Below are 19,749 nucleotides of genomic sequence, written 5' to 3' on the forward strand. Positions count from 1 at the left end.
TGGTCGCACCTGAAGAATCTTCGTCCCCGAGCTTGCAGCCTTTGTTAGTCTTAGATCTTCTCCATTGAAATTGATTGAGCGCCCGACTGCTCAAAAGCACCCTGCACCCAGCCGCCCGAGTGCCCCTGGGAGTGCAACCTCTGTCCTATTTTTCTTCCCCACTTGCCCTTAGCAATTGACCAGGAGCCCAGCTCCCACAGCCGCGTTGCCTGCCTGCTAGCAGCCACCAACTAAAGGCCCCCTACCTTGCCAACATTGGGCCTAACTCTCTGCACCCGGCTGCCCCTGTGCCACTGAGGGTGTAACAACTGTACCTACCTGACCCTGGGAGACCCCTGAGTCTATGCCCAGAACCTTAACTCTGCCAGTCGAGTACTTAACCAAAAGCCGATCACTCACTTTTCCTCCATAGGGTAACATTGACTGGTTTCACTTGGAAATTCTTTTAAGTGTTGAGTTTTGAAATTTTAAAATATTAACCTAAAATCAGCTGCATAACAAAAACAAAATTACTCACCTGTATCAGGAGAGATCCCAGTGCTGGATCTTGGTGCCCAGCACTGACCCTGAAAAGTAATTACAACTGTACTTACCGCTAACTTAATTTTCTTCCATAGGATAACATTGCCTGGTTTTTACCAGAAATTCTTTTGTGTCGATTTATGAAACAAACAAATGTTGCTTAAAAATCGCCTGTGTAACAAAAACGATTTCTTTCAACTGTTTACAGGAGATGCACCAATGCTGAATCCAGGATCCAGCACTAAGTAAGAAAAAGTAACGATAACCCTACTTACCTTCTAAGTGAATTTCCTCCCATAGGATAACATTGGTGATTCTATGTGAAAAAGTTTCAAAGTGTCAACTTTTGAAATACAATAATATTCCTTAAAAATCATACCTGTAACCAAAACTTATTTACTTACCTGTTTCCAGGAAATGTCCCAGGACTGAATCTAGGATCTAGTCCTGTGGTTAGAAAAGTAATCCAAAAAGTAATTAATTTCATTTACTAAGAAATTCCCATTGAGCTCAATATTATAATTGTGCTTGAATTGGGTTGCCAATTGCAACAACTGTAACTGTGTTCAAAAGTCTATTGCCTATTGAAAGTATTTAACTAAAGCATCCCATTCTGAGAAAGTATATTTTGATACCTGTTGTTGGTTCTAAAATAAAACAACTATATATTTTTATATACAAAACCATTGGCCTAGAGTTCAGTTCTTGAGTGTGTGAGACCATTTGCTGACTGAGTGTGTACAACAAATGCTTTACACTGTCCTCTGATACTGCCTTACTGCTCGACCAAGCTACTACCACTTTAGAGAGTAAGGTTATATCTAACTTTAGCCTCTGCCAAACCTCTGGGGACTGTGGACTGTGGACTCTGTGCACACTGAACCTTACTTTGGTGCAGTATATACAGAGCCACTTTCTTACACCTTGCTGGTCCCCCTAACTATCTCTATGCAGAAGTTGGTCACCCCAAGTACTCCTAACAACCCGCATTGACACTTATCTAAGTTTGCCTTAAAAAAGTTTTTAAGTATCCTATTTGTTGACTTTGCCAGGGCTTGTTTTTGGTTAAGTGAATTTGCGCTGGTTTATTATTGCTTTATAAAAGTCTGTATCGCCTGAACTTTTTTCTTTCTAATGTCTAAATTCTTATAAAAATACAATCTATTGTTGTACATTGGGGTCAGGTTTCATGAGTGCCATGATTTCTTTAACCGTTTTGGTGCTGTTTAAATGCCTTAACATTTTTCCTTGCTGCTCAGTACCACAGCTACCCAGGGTTGAGCTGGGGTTTTTATAGATGAAAGCTACTGGCCCTAAAGGGGTTGGTAAGTGTATTACTTGGTGAGATCACACAGTCACACCATATAATACGTCCTACTTCCTCACAGTACATATTGGGTGGTGGTTTGTGCTGATTTGGGGTTGTTCAGCAGGGGATTCCTTGATATTTTATGTATTTGTGTTGATGCTTGGTTTAATTTGATGATTGTTGATGTTATATTTTGATCCCTTAAATTCTGTTGTCCTGCTGTCTGGGTTGGTGGCTATTCCATGATCGTTTTGGTGTTGAATTGTTGGTTCTGCTGAATGGGATTGGTAAATGTTTGATTGATGGCTTGTAGTGATTCCCTGTTTTTTTTTTATTGTAATACTGGAGTGTTCATAGTTGAGTTGGTGGTTACTGTTGATTTCCTTTTTATTTTTTATCTTGCACAGGCCGGTATATTTTTAGTGATTGTCCCTTTATAATAACTGGTACTTTGTTTGCCTCTTTTTCGTAGCTGGTGAAGTTATCAGCATTGCACAGCTGGCATCTCTCGCTAATCGTCCGGTTCAGAACATGCCGGGCACCAAACCCATCACCTTCCAGCTCCACGGCAATAGGTTAACTCTGTCTGGGCCACATCTTCGCCAGGTTACAATGGGACAGCCAGTGGGACAGCCACGCCAACTTCAAGGTATGTGTCCGGATTCCAGGCAGCTTTCTAACTATGTGTTGAATGCATGCAAAAATCTTTAATATTTATAACATATTTTCCAGAGTTGTGTTCTCTTTGCTGATGCGGGTTACGAGAGTTAGTTGTGAAAGAAAAGTGTGGTAGTTATTGTAAGAAAGTGCCCTCTTTTTGCATGGTTGCCCCCACTTTTTGCTGAACTGCTGATATACTTTGAGTGTGCCCTGGGCTCCTGCTAAACATGTACCCAGGGCCTATGTTCTTTCACTAAAAGTGCATTGTAAACAAAACCAAGTTGACACTCTGGCCACAGGTCAGCCCCTTCTAAATGGTACCACAGGTACTAAGGGCTATGTGACCGGGGAGGCTTTTAAGGGCTGCAGCACTTATTGAGTCACCCTTAGAGACCCTGTACCTTTACACTCACACACTGCCTTTGCAGTCTGTGTGTTTTGGCGCAGAACAAAGTGAAGAGTCGACATGTGTGAGAAAGTGCCATCTTTCTTGCATGGTGTGCCCCCACTTTTTGCTAAATTGCTGAATGTACTTTTACTGAGTGTACCCTGGACTCCTGCCAACCAGGTGCCCAGGGCCTATGTTCCTTCCTTAAACCACACAAAATCCAAATTGGCAAACCCCTGGCCACATGTCAGCCCCTAGTAAATGGTACCCTAGGTACCCAGGGCCTTGTGACCAGGGAAGGCCTCTGAGGGCTGCAGCACTCATTGTGCCACCCTTAGAGGCCCTGTACCCTTACACACACACACTGCCTTTGCAGGCTGAGTGTCTGGGTGCAGGACAAAATGAAGAGTCGACATGGCACACATCCCTGTGTGCCATGCCCATCACCTACACTGCCATGGCATATATCAGCCACCCCTCTGGCTGGGTGCCTTATGCCCATGGTGTGGGCACAGGAGCAGGAGCCCTGTGCCCCTACAGTACCCAGGTCCATTCCTGGGCACTGTAAGTGCAGTGCTGCCATTTAAGAGTACATGGTGCTGAGAGCTCATCAAACACGAGCTCCACAGCACCATAATGGCAACACTAAAGACTGGGAAGTTTGGTATCAAACTTCTCAGTACATTAAACCCACCCTGATGCCAGTGTGGGATTTAATGTACCAAGCACCCCAGAGGGCATCTTAGAGATGCCCCCTTACAACTAACCTACATTCCACGTCTGCTCTGAGGCTGCCCAGGCTGCCACACAGCAGACACGTTGCTGGACCCCTGGGTGGGAGAGCCCCTGCTCTCCCGGGCCTGCAACAATGCACATCCTGGGTGAGGTGATAAATCTCCTCCCCCAGGATGAGCAAAGGGAAGCTTCAAAGGCATGCCCCCTCTTGGAGTTTCCCCAGGCCACTGCAACCCCCCACTCTGGCGGGAAGCTTGGCCGGAAACCCCATACAAGGACAGGGGATGTGCCAGCCTGCCCACCCCACCCCTCAGGTGGGGGAGGCGAGGTGAAGCACATCTCCGGGCTCTCGCCATCTTGAAGATGGGAGGCCCTACCCTATCAGGATTAGGCTACTGCCCCCCTCCCACAGGAGAGAGGCAGGATAGGGGGTGTACCCACCCCAGGACAAGGACCCATTGGTCCCTGGCCTTCACCTACCTGTAACGCCCCTAAATCTAGTATTTAGGGGCACCCTGAACCTTCCTTTTCCAGATTCAAAAGACTACAAGAAGAGCAAGAAGAACAAAGGCCTGCCCTGCAGCTGCTAAAAAGGGAAGAAGACACCAACTGCTTTGGCCCCAGCCCTACCGGCCTGTCGACTCCCGAACCTGCACCAGCGCGGCATCTCTCGTGGCCAGCAACCTCACCAACCCCGGAGGACCTGGCTACCTTTTGGCTCTAAGCCCCTGGTGTGAGAAAGTGGCTCTGTATATACTGTTCCCTAATAGGTACAGGGTGTACAGAGTCCACAGTCCCCCAGAGGCTGATAGAGGTCAAAGTTAGGTATGACCTTACTCTCAAAAGTGGTAGCTTGGTCGAGCAGTAAGGCAGTACCAGAGGACAGTGTAAAGCATTTATTGTACACACTCAGTCAGCAAAAGGTTTCACACACTCAATAACTGAACTCTAGGCCAATGATTTGTATATATAAAATATATGCTTGTTTTATTTTTAGAACCACAAGGGGGTAAAAATATACTTTCTCAGAATGAGAGGTTGAATATAAATACTTTTGTTTCAAGCAATAAATTTGTGTAAACAGTCACAGTTGGTTGCAATAAACAATCCTATTTCCTAAACATAACAATGCATTGAGCTCAATGGTAAATTCAGGTTATTTGTAATAAATTACTTTTCAGATTACTTTTGGAATTCCAGGTCTGGATCCTAGAACCAGCCTGGGGTCAGTATTCAGAATCAAGTGAAGAAAGTCGACTTAATAACTGTAATGATTTTTAGATAATATTTAGCTACTTCAAAAGTTAGCACTTAGAAAATATTTCACAGAAAACATTCAATGGATCTCTATGGCAAGAAATTCAAATTGCAGGTAGAGTACTTTATCGTTACTTTAGTAATCCAGGACTGGGTGCCTAGACCCAGGACTGGGGTCCTTATCAAAAGCAGGTAAGTAATTTCGTTTGCAGAAATGGTACGATTTTAAAAGAATATTTCAAATTTGCAAAAGTAGACACTTAGAAGAAATTTCACAGAAAAGCAGACAATGGTTTCCTATGGGAGAAAAATGAGTTAGAAGTAAGTATAGTTGTGAACACTTTTCAGAGTCAGGGCTGGGCACCAAGATCCAGCACTGGGAACTCACCTAGGGGCAGGTGAGTAAATTCGTTTTTGTCACTTGGCTGATTTTTGGTGAATTTTTGCAGTTTTGAAAAGTTCACACTTAGAAGATTTTTGAAGAAAAAGCCAGTCAATGTTACCCTATGAGGAAAATGAAGTTAGCGGTTTAAGGGTAAGTACTCGACTGGTAGTGTTGAAATTCCGGGCATGGACTCAGGGGTCCCCCAGTGTCAGGTAGGTACAGTTGGTTCACCCTCAGCGGTTTCAGGACGGCCGGGTGCAGAGAGAGTTGGGCCCAATGTTATCCTATGAGGGATAGGGGGGCCTTGGTTGGTGGCTGCTGTCTGGCAAGCCACGCGGCTGTGGGAGCTGGGCTCCTGGTCACTTACTCAGGGCAAGTGGGGAAGTAGGTTAGAGTAGAGAGGGCACTGCCAGGGCCACTCGGGCGGCTGGGTGCAGGGTGCTTTTGAGCCTTAGGGCGCTCAATGGAAATCAATGGGAATGTTCCGGTTTGGAAAGAGGCTGCAGGCTCGGGGACGAGGATGTTTCAGGTGCCACCACCACTTCGAGAGGTAAGTTGGGTAGTTGTAGGTTAGGTGGGTACCCCAGGATTGGGCACAGGGGGTCGCAGGGCGCCGGGTGCAGGGGTGCCTTTTGACGTCGGGAATCTTACCCTCTGGTTGATCGCGGCTGGGGTGGCACTTGGTTCTGAGGCTGCAGGCTTCTTCCGGGATGTCGAGGGGGGTCCTTGGGTGCCGGACTCTGGGTCACAGTCGCCGTGGGGTCGTCCTCTGGGTCTTTGTCCACTCCGGCACTGGCCAGGCTTGGCTGGTGCAGAGTGTGTTGGGTCCGCGGTCCCGGGCTGGTGCCAGGGATAGCAAGTAGGTTTCTTGAGTAGAGCCTCTACTCGTGGGAGTCCCAGGGGCTTAGAGCTAAAAGGTAGCCAGGTCCTCCGGGGTTGGTGAGGTTGCTGGCCACGTGGGATGCCGCGCTGGTGCAGGTTCGAGAGTCGACAGGCCGGTAGGGCTTGGGCCAAAGCAGTTGGTGTCTTCTTCTCTTTTTAGCAGCTGCAGGGCAGGTCTTTGTTCTTCTTGCTCTTCTTGTCGTTTTTCTATCTGGAATCTGAGGAAGGAAGGTTCAGGGGGCCCCTAAATACTAGATTTAGGGGCGTTACAGGTAGGTGAAGGCCAGGGACCAATGGGTCCTTGTCCTGGGGTGGGTACACCCCCTATCCTGCCTCTCTCCTGTGGGAGGGGGGCAGTAGCCTAATCCTGATAGGGTAGGGCCTCCCATCTTCAAGATGGCGAGAGCCCGGAGATGTGCTTCACCTCGCCTCCCCCACCTGAGGGGTGGGGTGGGCAGGCTGGCACATCCCCTGTCCTTGTATGGGGTTTCCGGCCAAGCTTCCCGCCAGAGTGGGGGGTTGCAGTGGCCTGGGGAAACTCCAACTGGCGGCATGCCTTTGAAGCTTCCCTTTGCTCATCCTGGGGGAGGAGATTTCTCACCTCACCCAGGATGTGCATTGTTGCAGGCCCGGGAGAGCAGGGGCTCTCCCACCCAGGGGTCCAGCAACGTGTCTGCTGTGTGGCAGCCTGGGCAGCCTCAGAGCAGACGTGGATTGCAAGTTAGCTGTAAGGGGGCATCTTTTAAGATGCCCTCTGGGGTGCTTAGTACATTAAATCCTACACTGGCATCAGTGTGGGTTCAATGGGCTGAGAAGTTTGATACCAAACTTCCCAGGCTTCAGTGTTGCCAATATGGTGCTGTGGAGCTCGTGTTTGACAAGCTCTCAGCGCCATGTATTCTTAAATGACAGCACTGCACTTACAGTGCCCAGGAATGGACCCGGGTACTGTAGGGGCACAGGGCTCCTGCTCCTGTGCCCACACCATAGGCGTAATGCACCCAGCTAGAGGGGTGGCTGACATATGCCTTGGCAGTGTAGGTGATGGGCATGGTACACAGTGATGTGTGCCATGTCGACTCTTTGTTTTGTCCTGCACCCAGACACTCAGCCTGCAAGGGCAGTGTGTGTGTGTAAGGGTACAGGGCCTCTGAGGGTGGCACAATGAGTGCTGCAGCCCTTAGAGGCCTTCCCTGGTCACAAGGCCCTGGGTACCTAGGGTACCATTTACTAGGGGCTGACATGTGGCTAGGGTTTGCCAATTTGGAGTTTGTGTGGTTTAAGGAAGGAACATAGGCCCTGGGCACCTGATTGGCAGGAACCCAGGGTACACTCAATCGAAGTACATTCAGCAATTTAGCAAAAAGTGGGGGCATACCATGCAAGAAAGATGGCACTTTCTCACACCTGGGACTCCCATGAGTAGAGGCTCTACTCAGAAACCTATTTCTAACCCCTGGCAGCAGCCCGGAACCGCGAACCCAGCACACTCTGCACCAGCCAAGCCTGGCCAGTGCCGAAGTGGACAAAGACCCTGAGGACGACCCCACGGCGACTGTGACCCCGAGTCTGGCAGCCAAGGACCCCCCTCGACATTCCGGAAGAAGCCTGCAGCCTCGGAACAAGGTGCCCCCCCAACCGCGATCATCAGAGGGTAAGATTTCCTGACACCAAAAGGCACCCCTGTGCCCAATCCCGGCGTACCCACCTAACCTACAACTACCCAACTTACCTCTCGAAGTGGTGGTGGCACCTGAAGCATCCTCGTCCCCGAGCTTGCAGACTTTTTCCTAACCGGAACATTCCCATTGATTTCCATTGACCGCCCGACGGCTCAAAAGCACCCTGCACCCAGCCGCCCGAGTGGCCCTGGCAGTGCAACCTCTACACTAGCCTACTTCCCCACTTGCCCTGAGTGAGTGACCAGGAGCCCAGCTCCCACAGCCGCGTGGCCTGCTAGTCAGCAGCCACCAAACCAGGCCCCCCTATTCCTCATAGGCTAACATTGGGCCTAACTCTCTCTGCACCCGGCTGCCCTAGAGCCGCTGAGGGTAAACTAACTGTGCCTATCTGACCTTGGGGGACCCCTGAGTCTATGCCCAGAACCTCACCTTTGCCAGTCTAGAACTTCTACATAGGGTAACATTGACCGGCTTTTTCTTGAAATTTCGTCTAAGTGTGGACTTTTCAAATCTTCAAATATTCACAAAAAATCAGCCGAGCGACAAAAACGCAAAAACTCGCCTGTTCTCAGGTGGGCTCACAGTGCTGGATCTTGGTGCCCAGCACTGGCTCGGAAGAATACTCGCATCTATACTTACCAGTAACCCCATTTTCTCCCATAGGAAACCATTGACTGCTTTTCTGTGAAATTTCTTCTAAGTGTTGATTTCTGCAATTTCTAAATATTCCTCAAAAACCGTATAACATCTGAAAACGTAATTACTTACCTGTTTTGGATAAATGTCCCAGTACTGAACCCAGACACCCAGTACTGGATTGCAAAAGTAACGATAACCTACTGTACCTGTAACCTACATTTCCTTCCATAGGGAATCATTGATTGTTTGCTCTGAAATATTTTCTAAGTGCTCACTTTTGAAATAGCTAAATATTAGTTAAAAATCATTACAGTACCAAAGTCGACTTTCAACAGCTGATTCTGAGAACTGACCCAGGACTGGATCTAGGATCCAAGCCTGGAATTACAAAAGTAATCTAAAAAGTAATCTGTTGCATATAATGTGAATTTATCATTGAGCTCAATGTACTGTGTTTAGAAATAGAGTTGCCTACTGCAACTATTTGTCACTGTTTACTAAAAAGTCTATTGCATATACAAAAGTAATTTTATCAAACATCTCCTGTCGAGAAAGTATATTTTAATTCCAAGTGTTGGTTCTAAAATAAAACAAGCATATATTTTTTTTTATATACAAACCATTGGCCTAGAGTTAAGTTATTGAGTGTGTGGAACTATTTGCTGACTGAGTGTGTACAATAAATGCTTTACACGTCCTCTGATACTGCCTTACTGCTCGACCAGGCTACCACTTTGGAGAGTAAGGTTATATCTAACTTTAACCTCTGTTAAACCCTTGGGGTCTGTGGACTCTGTACACCCTGTACCTATTAAGGAACAGTATATACAGAGCCACTTTCTCACAGATAGTCAATACCCTTGTGAGCACCGGAGTACTCAAGTTACCTACCCCACGGGCTGCGGGTGCATAGGTGTGAACTTGCATCTGGTTTCGTCGTGGACTCCTATGGATGCCTGAAGGAAAGTTGCTGACAGGCAGTCAGTGAAGAGTGTCCGGTGGATCCCAAGGATGGAATCAAGAAGGAGGGATACCTGCAAGCAGAAGGGACAGAGTCTAGGTCACCAGCCAGGAGCCGGGAAGGAACCAGGAAGGAACCAGGCGATGTCGTGCAGATGCAGGTGAAGCTTGTCGCAGCAGCCACGGGTACCAGGAGACGTCGAGGACGACCAGGACCAGGAGGCGAGCTGTCCCACGAAGGCTCTTACTGTCGGCGGCGTCGATGTCGAGTTAAGACCCAACAAGCCTTGGCAAGCGGAACCCACGCAGAATGGAGGACTTGATTCTGGTGCAGACCAGGAAGGTCTGGGGTGCTTCTCTTTCACAGAGGAGCGGGTGCCAGTCTGGAGGAGCCGGACCAGCAAGATGAAAACAAAGGTTCGTCGTCGCAGAGGTCACTAGCCAATGGGTCAGCAACCGGACAACACGTCGAGCAACTCAGGTGCAGAGGGGCCCCACGCAGAACACGTGAAGTGTGGGGAGCTGATCTTCTTTGCAGATGGTGCTCGGGATGGGGGCTTCTCAATTCCCCAAGCACAACCTCGGGGAAGCCTCAGAAATCGCGCTAGTCAGTTACTAGCCACTTTTCCTAAGTCGCCGATCCCACGTCCCTCGTCGCCTCCACGGGTCTCAGCTTCGCTGCAGATGTGGATCTGGGTCAGAGGTGTCTGGAAGTCTCGGCGCTGGTCAGTCTCTGCAGTCGTCCCTCGTAGGATCAGTCGCAAAGCAAGCAGTGGTCCCTGGATGGTGCCTGGTTGCCCAGGGTGGTCACTCCTTGGCCACAAGGGAGATTTCTTCAGTCTTCTTCCTGAGGTCGAATGTCGAAGGTCCAGAGTTTCTGTTCAAGTTGCAGATTCAGGATAATCTAATTTAGCAGGGCTCAGCTACCTACTGATATACTGGGCTAGTGGGCTGGGCTGCCTGCAAGGTCCCTCCTATGGGTGGGACCAGGAAGGGGAGTGGTTACACCCCCTTTACTTTGTCCAGTTTTGCGCCACAGCTGGGGCTGGAGTGCCCCAGCGCCGGCTTGAACTGGACTATGCATGGGACACCTTGTGTGCCCCAGGCATGTCTCATTCCTTTCAGCCCTCCCTGCCCCAATACACTAAAGTCTGTCTGGGGAGGTTCTAGCACCTCCCCAAGCAGGAAACCTATTGTCCAGGCCTCCCTGGCTGGGAGGGCTCCCAGCTGCAGAAGGTCAGACTTGTGTCTGTGGCAGCAGCATCCATTTTGTGATGCTGAGGCTTTGGTCAGAGTTAAACAGCAAAGTAGGATTTTAACATGTCTCTCCATCTAGAAGGGGGGAATAATATCCTCATTACCAGAAATGGTATAGGGGTATTATTCCAAAGTGTTAGACACCTTACACGACCAGTTTTGATAAAGCCAAACCATAGTTACCATAACCGTTTAAGATTATAAGGCACTTTAAGAGTATATGGTAGGCTATATCATAGAACAGCTATAAGGACATGGTTCCGAAAGCTGCAGACAGGGTCAGCTCATGCTAGAGCACCATCTCACATGTTACCAAGCACTCTGCCTCCAGGATTATTAAGGCCTGCCATAGGAGTGGCTCACAGGTACACATGTGTCTATTTTAAGGGTAGATATAGGTATACTATATCTAAGCAAGGGGTGATTACATGACCTTGCCCCAGCTGAGTGATCAGCCAGTTGTGTCTGATTGGAAGGCAAGACCAGGGGTGGCATAATACATGCTGGAGCCCCTGGGAGGCCTAGGGTACACCTATGCCCTGGATACCTAGGGTACACTGTAGAGAGTGCAATAAGGTGATCCTTACCAATGGGGTATGTACCTAGGGTACATGGAGTCCATTTTAAAGAGAGAGCAGACAGCCTGAGACCCTGAATGGCAGGATCTCAGGCCAACTAAGTCGAAAAACCAGCTAGATACTAGGCAAAAAGTTGGGGGTAACCATAGTCAGATATCCACCTTCCTACAAGGAGGTCCCCCCGGCAATCTTGACCCGAGATCCGACGACCCCTGACCTGCCTCAATCCTCCTGATGACGCCTGCAGCCTCAATCCAGAGGACCCCCCCCCCTACCCAAGACACGAGCGGGTAAGAAACTCCGCCGTCCAAAGGCACCCCTGCACCTGACGCCCCACGGCCTTGTGTGCCCAACCCAGCGGTGCCTACCCAACCCTCAACATCCCAACTTACCCCTCGAAGTGGTGGTCACTCCTGGAAGAGCCTCGTCCCCGAGCCTGCAGTGTTTATTTGTCCCGGAGAATCTCCATTGAAATCAACAGGGCACCCGACCTCAAGACGGCATTCTAGACCCGGCCGCCCTAGTGCTGCTGAGGGTGCCCCTTTGGTGCTAACTTGATCCCCAACTTACTCTGATCTTAACTCTAGGAGCTTTGCTCCCACAACCTCGTGGCCTGCTTGCCAGCCGCCACCAACCGGAGCCCCCCTATCCTCCATAGGATAACATTGGGCCTCAACACTGCACCCGGCCACCCTAGTGCCACTGGGGGTGCAATAACAGTGCATCACTGACCCTGGGAGATCCCTGAGTCTAACCCCAGAACCCTAATTCAAAAGACCGATTACCTACCTGGAAACCGATAACTTATTTTTCCTCATAGAATAACATTGACACTTTTTCTCCCAAATAGTTTCTAAGTGTCGACTTTTGAAAACTAAGAATATTCCCAAAAAATTGCACAAATAACCTAACCGAATCTTCTCAACTGTTTGCAGGAATGGTCCCAGTGCTGAACCCAGGTGTCCAGCACTGAGTAAGAAAAGTAACTAAAAAGTAACTTACCTGTGAATTGAATTTCCTTCCATAGGATAACATTGGGGGTTCTTTGTGAAAAAGTTTTAAGTGTCAACTTTTGAAATACAAGAATATTCTTAAAAAAACGTACAAACTACAAAAAAGTAATTACTTACTTGTTTTAAGTAGATGTCCCAGTGCTGAATCTAGGAGTCCAGCACTGGATTACAAAAGTAACGCCAAAGTGTAACTTACCTGCTAAGTGAATTTCCTCCCATAGGATAACATTGGTGATTCTATGTGAAAAAGTTTGTCAACTTTTGAAATACAATAATATTCTTTTAAAATCGTACCTCTAACTAAAACGCATTTACTCACCTGTTTTCAGGAACTGTCCCAGGGCTGAATCTAGGATCCAACCCTGTGTTAGTTAAAGTAATCTGAAAAGTAATAAACTGCATTTTACTTAAAAAGCCCATTCGTTTGAATGTACTATACCAGCAATGTGTTGCAAACTGCTTACTTAAGACTGTAACCAAAACCAGTAAAAGTTGTACTGCAATTTTGAGCTGTGTTCATAAAAGTAAGTTACTACTGCAAAGTATTTATATGCTTACCTGTACCAGGCTCACTTGGCTCTAGAAATAAAACACCAGTATATTTTTTTTATACAAAAACAATTGGCCTAGAGTACAGTTCTTGAGTGTGTGAGACCATTTGCTGACTGTGTGTATTCAAATGCTTTACACTGTCCTCTAATACTGCCTTACTGGTCGACCAAGCTACCACATTAGAGAGTAAGGTTCTATCTAACTTTAACCTCTGCCAAACCTCTGGAGACTCTTGGACTCTATACACACTGTACCTCACTTTGGTGCAGTATATATAGAGCCAATTTCTTACAGTACAATCCCCAAGTCACCGAAAAACACAGAGAGGCTCCGATACTACCTTCGCCCTCGGGCCTAGGGAAACACTAAAAACATGGTTCAGATGCCCCGCCCTCTTGCCCGGGCATGAAACTGAAAGACAAAGCCTCCGGCTTGGGATCAAGCCGTCCCCACGTACAGAAACTCCATCTCCGGCACCGAAAACCAAATCCAAGCATGGATCCGATGATTTGATACCGGCACCGAAGTCCTCTTCGGCACCGAAAGACTCCGACCCGAATTCTCATAAACCAAAGATTTCGGAACCGGCAATACCTAAGCCCAAATCTTCGGACCTGAAACACAAAGATACGCCTTTGGACCCAAAACCTATAGCTAAACCTTCAGAACCAAAAGTTACAAAAGACAAATCTTTGGAGCATAAACATGCACCAAAGGATTCGGAACCGAAAAAACAGACTACCCATAAAATACCCTCTGAAACACCCAAAGAGAAGGAATTCCCACCTAAAGAACTTCCTTTACAAGAACCAATGGATCCCAAGCAAAAGAAACTGCCTTTTGATCCAACAACTGGATATCTTGTAGCAACCCTTCCTAAGAAACAAAAACAGGACATTTCAGAGGAACACCATATACCTCCCAAAAACAGGAAGGACGTGGGTACTAACCCCTCTCTCCCTTACATACCTCCCTCTCCTCCACCTATTGATCTTAACTTGCTAATATCTCCATATAACTCACCACCACCTCATTTCTCCCCTGACCCACAAAGGGATAGTGACTCAAATGACGATACTGATAGGGATGGGAACAGGGATGGGGATGGGGATAATGACCATCACACCATACCACAAGACCCAGATCCATGGGACTACTATTATAAAGACCCAGACAATAGTAATATTCCGGACCTATATCCCTCCAGACAATCACCACTCGATGATAATACAGGATCTGAAAGAGACACGTTAGTGATAGATTCCTTACTTTAAAATATTCCCAGGCGTCGGACTGGATCCGGAAAGTTTTTCGTCGGCAGTAACCCTTCGCGTCGGTAGGCGGTGTCGTACGGCTCCGCATACGTCGCTGGCATCATAGCTGCCGAGATGACGTCATCAGAGCTACTTAGACGCGCCCACGCGCGCTGACGTCAGTTCTTTCTTTTTCCGCTCAGCAGCGCAGATCAGAGAGAGCAGTACCCCCTAGTTAAAAGTTTTAACTTGGTTTCTGACAACTTGTTTTGTCGTGTACTTGTCTCCTGGTGCAATAGGGATGGCCGGGTTTAAGTCCTGTAGGGCCTGCCGTAGAAACATGTCGGAATCGGACCCTAACGACGTGTCTCTTCTGCTTGGGGCACGCCCATGACCCCGAGGCGTGCCCCGATTGTCGGGTCATGGCGCCGAAAGTTTTGTGGGATAGTTCCCGAAAGTTGTTGGAGGTCCGGCAATCGGTTCCGCGACGATCGAGGGCCCGATCCCGTGGGAGGTCAAGGGACCGGTCACGGAGCCATCCGCATTGCTCGTCGGAATTGGGGACAGGTAAGTCGAGGCGCCATAAAAAGTCGAAGAAGCGACGTTGCTCTAACTCTGCCCCTCACCAGTCGCGGGACGCGGTAGAGGGGGCGGGTGGTAACTCTCCTGCGGGTCCGTTGGAGCCTCAGTCGTTGCCTGCGGCCTACCCACCCTTTCCGGGCCCACACGCCACTTCGGACGAGGTGCAGGCCTTTATGTCCCCGCAGGGTCCCTCCGGAGCATCTTCGGGCCCCCCTGGATCCGTCAGAAGGGTTTGCCTCTGTGCCGCCGCCTCTGGCCTCGGCTACGCCGGCCCCATACCCTGCAGCGCCGTCGACTCTGGCCTCGGCGCCGGCCCTGGATCCGGCTTCGGCACCGGCCCTGGATCCGGCTTCGGCACCGCCGCGGACGCCGGACGGTGCCGAACCGGAACTGGTATCTTACCCTCCCCTCCCATTCCATTTCTTGGAGGGGAGTTTATCCCATATCACAGGGCACCTCGTCCTTATCGGCCTCTTCAGCAACCGGTGGACGAATGGGAGTACTGGGAGGGGTCTGAGGACCCTCTTACAGCTCAATGTGAGGATGAGCCTCAGTGGGAAGGCGATATGCACGGTCCAGTGGATCTGGCTTTCTCTCCACACCCTGGTACTCTGTCCCCTTCTTCCGTTGCCACGGAGGAGGTTGGGACTTTTGCGTAGGGCAGCTGAGGCTCTTAGCTCGAGCTCCCTTCTGTACCTATCAGGACCAATCTCCTGACTGAGGTCCTGCAGCCGGAGTCCTCCTCTGTCTTAGCTGTTACTGCCCTTCAATGAAGCGCTTATTGATATCCTGTTGGGCACCTGGATTAAACCTAACACAGGAGTCCCTGTAGAGAAGGGTGTGGCGCACCACCATAACCCGGCGCTGGGCGATCCTAGCTTTCTCACACAACACCCGACGCCTGAGAGACTGGTTGTCCAGGCTTCTGCCTCGCGGAGTGCGTTCCCTTCTGCTCCTCCGGACAAGGAATCTAGAGCATTTTGGGAAAAAGATTTTCACATCTGCCAGTTCTGGGTTGCGGGCGGTGAATACTGCATGCCTGCTGGGCCGCTATTCTCATTCTATGTGGGACACTGTGGCACAGGTGCTGCCTCAGTGCCCTGTGGAAGCACGGGCGGTTCTCTTCCAAGCCATTACCGAAGGGGAGAGATGCTGCAAAATGTACTATTTGTTGTGGGCTCTTCACATTGCCGATTCTCTCGGTAGGGCACTTTCCACAACTTTGGCGCTCTGTCGTTATGCTTGGCTCCGAACTACTGGCTTCTCTGGGGATGTCCAGAACACCCTATTGGACATGGCCTTTGATGGTACACGCCTCTTTGGTGATCAGGCGGATAGCACCCTGGAACGTTTTAAGGACTTTCGGGCTACGGCCCAGTCCTTGGGTCTCGCCACCATGTATACTCCCTAGCGGTCCGCTTTTCGGTCCTTTCGAGGTGAAGGTCGGGGCGCCCAGGCGCGTTCTTTTCAGACCTGCAAGGCTGCGAGGCCACAGTCTCAGCGCAGCCGCGGACGTGGGACCTGCCGTGGTGGGTCCCGAGGACAACGGACGGGTCAGTCCACCACCTCCCCTGCCGCCGCCACCTCTAAACCTTACTAGTCCAGTGTTTCAGGCCCACCGGATGCCAGTGGGTGGCAGGATTCGCCATTACCTTCCCCACTGGCGCTCCATTACCTCGGGCAGGTGGGTTCTACAAATAGTCGGAAGGGGCTACTCCTTCCCCTTTGATCTACCCCTCCAGCCATGCCACCTCAGTACCACCGCATGTCGGGGGAACACTTGGCACTTCTCCAGCAGGAAGTAACTGCCCTCTTGGCCAAGGTGGCCATTGAGCACGTTCCGACGCCTGAAGTAGGTCGTGGTTGTTATTCCCACTACTTCTTGGTTCCACAGAAGGACTAAGGTCTGTGCCCTATCTTAGACCTCCGGAACGTCAATCACTTTCTCCGGAAGGCGAAGTTCATGATGCTTAAGCTTGCTCAGGTCTTTTCTGCCCTAGACCCGCAAGACCTGTTGATAGCGTTGGACTTGAAGGATGCTTATTTTCATATCCCCATTGTGAGAGAGTGCCATCTTTCTTGCATGGTATGCCCCCACTTTTTGCTGAATGTGTTTTGACTGAGTGTGCCCTGGACTCCTGCCAATCAGGTGCCCAGGGCCGATGTTCCTTCCCTAAAAACCTAAAACCCAAATTGGCAAACCCTGGCCACATGTCAGTCCCTGGTAAATGTTACCCTAGGTACCCAGGGCCTTGTGACCAGGGAAGGCCTCTAAGGGCTGCATCACTCATTGTGCCACCCCTAGAGGACACACACTCACACTCACTCTCACTCTCTCTCTCTCTCTCACTCTCTCACTCTCTCACTCTGTCACTCTGTCACTCTCTCACTCTCTCACTCTCTCACTCTCTCACTCTGTCACTCTGTCACTCTGTCACTCTGTCACTCTCTCTCTCTCTCTCTCACTCTCTCACTCTCTCACACACTCTCACACTCTCACACTCACACACACTCTCTCTCTCTCACTCTCTCACACTCACTCTCTCACTCTCACTCACTCTCACACTCACACTCACACTCACTCTCTCTCTCTCACTCTCACTCTCTCACTCTCTCTCACTCTCTCACTCTCTCTCACTCTCTCACTCTCTCTCACTCACTCTCACTCACTCTCACTCACTCTCACTCACTCTCTCACTCTCACTCTCTCTCACTCTCTCTCACTCTCTCTCACTCTCTCTCACTCTCACTCACTCTCACTCACTCTCACTCACTCTCTCTCTATCACTCTCTCTCTCTCTCTCTCTCACACTCTCTCTCACACTCTCTCTCTCACACTCTCTCTCTCACACTCTCTCTCTCTCACACTCTCTCTCACTCACACTCTCTCTCACTCACACTCTCTCACTCACACTCTCTCTCACTCACACTCTCTCTCACTCACACTCACACTCTCTCTCACTCACACTCTCTCACTCACACTCTCTCTCTCTCTCTCTCTCTCTCTCTCTCTCTCTCTCTCTCTCTCTCTCTCTCTCTCTCTCTCTCTCTCTCTCTCACTCTCACTCTAGGCTGAGTGTCGTGGTACAAGACAAAACAGAGTCGACATGGCACACATCCCTGTGTACCATACATCAGCCACCCCTCTAGCTGGGTGCCCTATGCCAGTGGTGTGGGCACAGGAGCAGAATCCCTGCCCCTCTACAGTACCCAGGTCCATTCCTGGGCACTGTAAGTGCAGTGCTGCCATTTAAGAGTACATGGTGCTGAAGGCTCGTCAAACACGAACTACACAGCACCATACTGGCAACACTGAAGACTGAGAAGTTTGGTGGGATTTAATGTACCAAGCACCCCAGAGGGCATCTTAGAGATGCCCCCTGAAACCTAACCTACAATCCACGTCTGGTCTGAGGGGCTGCCTAGGCTGCCACACAGCAGACGTTGCTGGACCCCTGGGTAGGAGAACCCCTGCTCTCCTGGGCCTGCAACAATGCACATCCTGGGCGAGGTGCTACATCTCCTCCCCAGGATGGGCAGGGGGAAGCTTCAAAGGCATGCCGCCTCTGTGAGCTTCCCCAGGACACTGCAACCCCCCACTCTGGTGGGAAGCTTGGCCGGAAACCCCAAATAAGGACAGGGGATGTGCCAGCCTGCCAACCCAACCCCTCAGGTGGGGGAGGCGAGGTGCAGCACATCTCCGGGCTCTCGCCATCTTGAAGATGGGAGGCCCTACCCTATCAGGACTGGGCTACTGCCCCCCTCCCACTGTAGAGAGGCAGGATAGGGGGTGTACCCACCCCAGGACAGAGACCCATTGGTCCCTGTCCACCTACGTGTAACACCCCTAAATCTAGTATTTAGGGGCACCCCGAACCTTCCTTCCCCTGTTTCCAGATTTCAAAATACAAAGAAGAGCAAGAAGAAAGAAGACCTGCCCTGCAGCTGCTAAGAAGAGGAAGACACCAACTGCTTTTGCCACAGCCCTACCGGCCTGTCGACCCTCGCTCCTGCTCCAACATGGCATCTCTTGTGGCCAGCAACCTCACAAACCCCGGAGGACCTGGCTACCTTTTGGCTCTAAGCCCCTGGGACTCCCATGAGTGGAGGCTCTACTCAAAATCTGCTTCTAGTCCCTGGCATCAGCCCGGAACCGCGAACCCTTCACACTCTTCACCCGCCAAGCCTGGCCTGGAGTGAACAAAGACCACGAGGACGACCCCACGGTGACTGTGACCCCGAGTCCGGCACCCAAGGACTTCCCTCGACGCCCCTGAAGACGCCTGCAGCCTCAGAACCAGGTGCCCCCCCCCCCCCCCCCCCAACCGCGATCAACAGAGGGTAAGATTTCCCGACACCAAAAGGCACCCCTGCACCCAGCGCCCCGCGGCCCCCTGTGTCCAATCCCGGGGTACCTAACCTCCAACTACCCAACTTACCTCTCGAAGTGGTGGTAGCACCTGAAGAATCTTCGTCCCCGAGCTTGCAGCCGTTTTCTAAACCGGAGCTTTCCCATTGAAATCAGTTGAGCGCCCGAAGGCTTAAAAGCACCCTGCACCCAGCCGCCCGTGTGGCCCTGGCAGTCAAACCTCTACACCTATCTACTTCCCCATTTGCCCTGAGCAAGTGACCAGGAGCCCAGCTCCCACAACCGCGTGGCCTGCTAGTCAGCAGCCACCAACCAAGGCCCCCCTACCTCTCATAGGATAACATTGGGCCTAACTCTCTGCACCCGGCTGCCCCTGTGCCACTGAGGGTGAACCAACTGTACCTACCTGACCCTGGGAGACCCCTGAGTCTATGCCCAGAACCTTAACTCTGCCAGTCGAGTACTTGCCTTTAAACCGATAACCCAATTTTCTCCATAGGGTAACATTGACTGGTTTCTTTTGAAATTTCTTCTAAGTGTGGAGTTTTCAAAACTTAAAATATTCACCAAAAATCAGCCGAGGAACGAAAACGAAAATACTCACCTGCTATTAGGTGAGCTCTCAGTGCTGGATCTTGCTGCCCAGCACTGACTCTGAAAAATACTTACAACTGTTCTTAACAGTAACCCAGTTTTCTCCCATAGGAAATCATTGACTGTTTTTCT

The 19,749-nt window shown here is 50.2% G+C and overlaps 1 protein-coding gene across 1 annotated transcript in view; it reads left to right on the plus strand.

Annotated features, from left to right (window-relative positions):
• SRCAP (Snf2 related CREBBP activator protein) overlaps positions 1-19,749 on the plus strand; it is a 1,742,136-nt gene that overhangs the window by 1,036,996 nt on the left and 685,391 nt on the right. Inside the window, exon 22 of the mRNA XM_085618450.1 lies at positions 2,304-2,480. Within this exon, the coding sequence (XP_085474576.1) occupies positions 2,304-2,480 (177 nt within the window). The remainder of the gene's footprint in view (positions 1-2,303; positions 2,481-19,749) is intronic.

The sequence above is a fragment of the Triturus cristatus genome, chromosome 7 (assembly GCF_964204655.1).
Source record: "Triturus cristatus chromosome 7, aTriCri1.1, whole genome shotgun sequence".
Classification (NCBI taxonomy): Eukaryota; Metazoa; Chordata; class Amphibia; order Caudata; family Salamandridae; genus Triturus; species Triturus cristatus.